Source organism: Arachis duranensis, chromosome 7 (genome assembly GCF_000817695.3).
Source record: "Arachis duranensis cultivar V14167 chromosome 7, aradu.V14167.gnm2.J7QH, whole genome shotgun sequence".
Classification (NCBI taxonomy): domain Eukaryota; kingdom Viridiplantae; phylum Streptophyta; class Magnoliopsida; order Fabales; family Fabaceae; genus Arachis; species Arachis duranensis.
In genome coordinates this window covers 38,849,493-38,855,878 of record NC_029778.3, presented here as the reverse complement: position 1 = coordinate 38,855,878, position 6,386 = coordinate 38,849,493, and the positions used below count along the sequence as shown (strand labels likewise).

Here is a 6,386-nt window from a genome sequence, read left to right as displayed (position 1 = left end):
GCTTGCCATGGAAAGGAGTAAGAAGGATTGAGTAGAAGCAGTAGGAGAGCAGGCGTCCTTGGGCTCTACAGCATCTCCAACCGCTTATCTGAAAGTCCTACCAATGAATCTGCATAAGTCTTCTATCCCTTTTATTTCTACCCTTTATTTCTATTTTCGAAAAAAACCCATAAACTATTTTAATCTGCCTGACTGAGATTTGCAAGGTGACCATAGCTTGCTTCATACCAACAATCTCTGTGGATTCGACCCTTACTCACGTAAGGTTTATTACTTGGACGACCCAGTACACTTGCTGGTTAGTTGAACGGAGTTGTGAGAATAAACAGTGCCCCAAGAGTAAATATATGCTAAAGCTCAAAAGATAGAAATCACAATTTCGTCCACCACCGAGCTATCCTCGGCTTTGGAAAAAAAAAGGAGAAGACTATTATGGAATTGTCCTCCTCGTTGACGTTGAAAGAGTTCGAGCTTGCTGAGGAAAAACGTCTTCACCTTTCTTGTTCAGAGGAGATGAAGACTGTTAAGGCTGACAATGATCGCTTGGGGTCAAGGGTGAAGGAGTTGCAGACTAAGGTTTATGAGTCATATGCACAAGGCTTCGAGTGCGCTGTTTCTCAAGTGCGGGTGTTGTTTCCTGGGTCAGATGCGGACATGCTTGATGCAACTAAAGTGGTTGTGAACGGGCAGCTTGTTGATGATGGTGCTGTTGCTTCAGATGATAGCGGGGAGTCTAGTATTGGCGATAAGGCAGATTAGGCCGTTAGTTCATACTTTCTTTTGTAAGCTCTGTGCATTGTGTATTGGTTTCTGAACTTGTGACTGTTTTTGTTTTGAACAATCTTCTAGTTTTATCGTTTGGCAGTGGCATTTTGGCCTCCGAGCAGCTCGGTTTGGCAATGACTGTTTTAATTTTATCAAATATGATATTTCTACAACGTAATGAGAATCATATGTTGTGCCGCGATTGCGATTATGTGTGTGTTTGCGTTGATGACAGTTGCAACTGTTTCTTGATTGTTGGTAAAGAGATCAGTAGCTCCAATATAAGGGTTATAGTAGAGTGATCCCTTAGGACTTGTTTAAATAGTTTGACGTTTGTTGTATTTACATGTGCTTCTCCGAGTATTATTATCGGTATGCACGCGTTGTTCTCCGAGTATAAAGCTCGGATTAATTTTAAATGTTCGTTTGTTGGAATGCATGGTAGGGACCAATGTAAAAGATGTGTTAGTTTGTACTTGTCTGAGTATTATGCTCGGCATGCGCATTTTGAATTCTGAGTATGAAGCTTGGATTAGTTTGTTCATTGGGAAAAGCTTTGACTTGCTTTTGTGGTGGAGGTTTTCCAAGGAATAAGCTCGGCTCGTGATGTTAGGGTTCCGAGGATTATGCTCGGATAATTTGAAGTGTTTACTAACTGAAATGTATGCTAACTGTCAAAATGAGAACTGTTTTGATTGCACATTAAGTTGTATGGGTATAATGATTTGTTGTGTCCGGCCTCATTAAAACCCTTTCCGAGTAAAACCCTTGCATTTTGGGAAAAAACCTTCGGAGGGAAAAAGAGTATCATCATTCGCTATTATACAGGCTATGTCATGACTGATATTCCCTTAGAGAGGAGACGTTCCATGTTCCTGGAAGTTGTTCTCCTCTAAGGGTTTCTAATTTGTAAGCCCCCTTTCCGAGGTTTTGAAGGACTCGGAAAGGTCCTTCCCAATTTGCCGCTAATTTGCCATGTGATGAAGGTTTCCGAGCATCTTCTGTTCGTCTGAGTATGAGGTCTCCATTGTTGAAAGATCTGTGTGCTACTCTTTTGTTGTGTCTTCGCTCTAGGTATTGTTTTCTGGCTCGTTGTTTGATGGCAGAAATGTCCCTTTCTTCTTCTACAAGGTCCAATTCGGCTGTCCGAGCTTGTTGATTATTTGGTTGATTATAGAGCTCGGTTCTTAATGTTGGGATGCTGACCTCTACTGGTATGAGCGCTTCTGCGCCATATACCAATTTGAAGGGAATTTCCCCTGTGGCAGATTGAATGCTGGTGTTGTAACTCCATAGGATTTCTGGAATGAGATCGGCCCACTCTCTTTTAGCTTCGCCGAGCTTTTTCTTTAACCCCTGCAAGATAATTCTGTTAGCTGATTCAACTTGTCCGTTAGTTTGTGGGTGCTCTACTGAGCTGAAGTGATGTTTGATGTTAAAATTTGTCAGAAATGTGGCGAGCTTATGGTCTGTAAATTGTCTTCCGTTATCCGAGATTATTTCTCTTGGGATACCGAATCTGCATATGATATTTTTCCATAGAAAAGATCGCACTTTTTCTGCTGTTATGTGTGCTAGTGGTTGTGCTTCTATCCACTTAGAGAAATAGTCAATTGATACTAAGAGGAACTTTACCTGGTCTGGCGCTTTCAGAAAGGGTCCGAGGATATCCAATCCCCACCTATCGAAAGGCCAGCTTACCTCTATGGTATGGAGCTCCTCGGCCGGGGTCTCTGAGAGGGTGGCGTGCTTTTGACAATTATCGCATGCTTTGACTTTGTTGATGCAATCCCATTTTATCGTCGGCCAATAATATCCTGTTCGCAGAATCTTTGCTGCTAATGCTCGGCCGCCGATATGGTTGCCACAGACTCCTTCATGCGTTTCAGCCATAACTTCCTCGGCCTCCTTATTGCTGATGCACTTGAGTAGTGGTTGTGAATGTCCTCGTCTGTACAGGGTGTTTTCGAGCACTGTATAGAAACTTGCTCTTCTTCTGAAGAGCGGCAAGTTTGGCTCATCATTTGGAATGGTGCCTGCATTGATGTAATCGGAAAAAGGTGTTCGCCAATCTGGGACCTGTGTGATACTCAAAATTGTATCCTATTCAAAACTTGGTTTGTCAAGTGTTAGCTGGGACAGTGCCGATGTGTTTTCGGCTTGCCGAGTTGTGGCTAACTTAGATAACACATCGGCCCAGGTGTTTTGTTCTCGGTTTACATGGATAATATCAAATTCTTTAAATTTTGAAATTAGATCCTTTGTTATGAGCCAATATTTCTCTAACAAAGGATCTTTTACCTGGAATTCGCCCTTTATTTGATGTACCACTAGCGAAGAGTCGCAGTAGGCTGTTATTCGAGGTATTTGTAGTTGTAGGGCGAGCTTAAGTCCAGCAAGTAGGGCTTCGTATTCCGCCTGATTGTTGCTTGCGTTGACCGAGGATAAGGGTGACGTATCATGCAAAGAGCTGCTTGAGTTCAATAAAGGAGTTCTCGCATTCGTCTGTCCATGCAAATTTTTTGCCTTTGGAGAATGTTTGGAAAAAATGATAAGATCGGCTTGCCACTGCAGGTAGAAAACGAGATAAGGCAGCTATTCGTCCTGCTAGTTGTTGGACTTCTTTTACCGTCTTTGGGCTCGTCATATTCAGTACAGCTTTGCATTTTTCTGGGTTGGCTTCGATGCCTCGCGAGGTTAGCATGAATCCGAGGAATTTCCCTCCTTGGACTCGAAAAGCACATTTGTCTGGATTAAGTCTCATGTTGTATGCTCGGAGTTGTTTGACGATTTCTAATAGGTCATCACAGTGTGACCCCTACATGGGTGTTTTGGCTACCATGTCATCTACATAGACCTCCATATTGCGGCCTATCTGATGCTGGAATACTTTGTCCATCAGCCTTTGATATGTCGCACCTGCATTCTTTAGGCCAAAGGGCATTACCTTGTAACAAAAATTCCCATGTTCTGTTATAAAAGCTGTTTTGCTTTGGTCTTCTGGGTGCATTAGAATCTGGTTATAGCCAGAGTATACATCCATAAAACTCAAAGCTTTGAAACCAGAGGCGTTATCAACTAATTTATCAATACAAGGCAGTGGATATGCGTCTTTGGGACAAGCTTTATTTAAGTTTGTAAAGTCGACGCACATGCGCCATTTACCTGAGCTCTTCCTTACCATTACCACGTTGCATAACCATGTGGTGAAACGAATTTCTCGGATGAAACCTGCGTTGAGGAGCTTTTTGGTTTCTTCTAGTGCTGCTTGTTTTTTCTCCTCTCCGAGGTTCCTTTTCTTCTGTGCTACTGGTCGGACTGTTCTGTCAATTGCCAGTTTATGGCAGATGACTTCTGGGCTTATTCCGGGCATATCATCTGGTGTCCACGCAAAGAGATCGGCGTTTTTGCACAATATCTGTATGAGTTTTGCTCGGTCTTCCCCTTCTAATGCTTCTCCGATGTATGTGCATTGATTGTCATCTGCCGTTAGTGTTATTCGTTGGAGGTTCTCCATTGGGCGAGGTCTTTCGCCGAGGTCTTCTCTTGGGTCGAGATCGGCTAGCACGGTGGTGTCAGCCGAGCTATGTATGGATTGGATTTGGGGCCGAGTTATCTCTCTCGCCTGGTCTTTCTTTAGACAAGCATTGTAGCACTGCCGAGCTTCCTGATGGTCGGCGTGAACTGTAGCTATCTTGTTTTCCTGCACTGGAAACTTAACACACAGATGTAATGTGGATACCACCGCTTTGAATATATTCAAGGCGGGTCTCCCGAGTATAATATTATAAGGGTTATAACAGTCTACTATTAGGTATTGAATATCGATGGACTTCGACATGGGGATTTCTCCCATTGTGGTCTTCAGCCATATATGTCCCATGATGGGAACTCTCTCTCCGGAGAACCCAATCAGCTCTCTCGAGGAGGGTTGCATTAGTTTTTCTGATAATTTCATTTTTGTAAATGTAGAATAAAATAAAACATCAGCACTACTACCTGGGTCTAGCAATGTTTATCTTACCAACAGGTCTCCGACCTGGATAGTAATTACCACCGGGTCGTCGAGGTTAGGGCTTGCCGATCTGAAATCTGCTTGGTTGAAGGATATGGTGACGCCAGGTTCTTTGTCCTTCTTCGGCTGTATGGTTCCTTCGATTGCTAGCATCATTCTGTAGCTTCGCTTCCTGGCTGAGCTTGTTTCTCCGTCGCCTGCGAATCCTCCTGATATGTGGCTAATGATTCCCCTTGGTGGATCAGGGGTTGTCCGTTCTTTTTTGTTGTTGTCCATCGTTGCCTGTTTGTTCTCTCCCCTATCCGAGTTTCCTCCTTGGCCTCTCCGATTCTCGATATATTTGTCCAAGAGCCCTTGGCGTGCCAGCCTTTCCAGGAGGTCCTTCGCGACTATGCAGTCGTCCGTGGTGTGACCGAACTTTCGATGGAAAGCACAATGCTTTGTCCTATCTGCAAACCTTTGATCCTGGTAATTTCCTACTCGCACTGGTGGCTTTATGATTTTGGCGTTGAGAATTTCTCTGATGATGTTTTCTCTTCTGGTATTGAATCTAGTGTACGTATTGTATTTTGATGCGGGCTTGGAAGTCTTCTTAATGTCTCTGCTACCTGGGGATCTGAAAGTTCTTTTTTCATCTCTCCGATGAGGTTGTTTGTCCGATTTCTGGGCTTCTCGGAGTTCTTCGATCTCCATTTGACCTGCCGCCCTTTCTCGGAATTTTTCTAGCGTCTTTGGCTTTGTTATGGCAATGGTCTCCCGGAATTTGCCGGACCTGAGGCCGGCCTTGAGGGCGTGCAGGTGAACGGCCGGGTCTAAATCCTGGATCTCCATAGTTGCGTCAGCGAATCTGGTCATGTAGTCCTTCAGGGTCTCATGCTGACCTTGCTTAATGGTGCCGAGGTAGTCCGATCCATGTACGTAGATTCTTGATGCAGCAAAGTAATCAATGAACGATCTGGCGAGATCTTCAAAGGAGGAGATTGAGCCTTCGGGAAGTTTAGAGAACCAGAGTAATGCAGCACCGTTGAGGTAGGTAGGGAATGCTCGGCAGAGGACGGGCTCATTTTTAGGGCCGTTGAAAAACATCATTGATTGGAACTTCTTTACGTGGGCTCGGGGGTCGCCGAACCCTTTGTATGGCTCCAATGCGGTGGGGAGAGTAAAGTTTTTTGGCATCTGATAATTTGTGATCTCCTCGGAGAAGGGGTTGTCGAGGGTGAGCTTTTCCTTTGACGGGGCGATGTTTAAAGGGTCTATAGAACCTTGAGCTGAGTTTTTGGAGCTTTCTCCATTGTTCTGCGTCGACAGCTCAGCTATTCTTCGTACTTCTGCCTGAAGCTCGGTGATTTGAGCCAGGAGGTCATCCTGTGAGAGTTGTGGACTTTCCTTGTCAGCCATGTTCGAGGATTGGGAATCCTGCAAAATAGGGTAGAAGACTAAACAAAGGAAAAAGTGGGGTTAGATGTACTCCGGCCCCACGGTGGGCACCAAGTGGTTCGTCCGAACATTGGGGTGGCCGAGCTTAAGCGCTTCCGAGCAAGTCGTCGCTGAAGAGGAAGAGCTTTACGTCGGCCAAGATCAAACACCGCGGCAGGAATACCTGCAC

General features: G+C 44.6%; 1 protein-coding gene across 1 annotated transcript; it reads right to left on the bottom strand.

Moving 5' to 3' along the window:
* Positions 1–4,780: 4,780 nt before the first annotated feature.
* On the bottom strand, positions 4,781–6,178 carry LOC107458510 (uncharacterized). Its single transcript, XM_016076718.1, has one exon. The coding sequence runs from the start codon at positions 6,176–6,178 to the stop codon at positions 4,781–4,783; it is 1,398 nt and encodes a 465-aa protein (XP_015932204.1).
* Between the last annotated feature and the right edge of the window lie 208 nt (positions 6,179–6,386).

Excerpts from the sequence above, each read along its gene's own strand:
- LOC107458510 (XM_016076718.1), bottom strand. The coding sequence starts at position 6,178 with ATGGCTGACAAGGAAAGTCCACAACTCTCACAGGATGACCTCCTGGCT.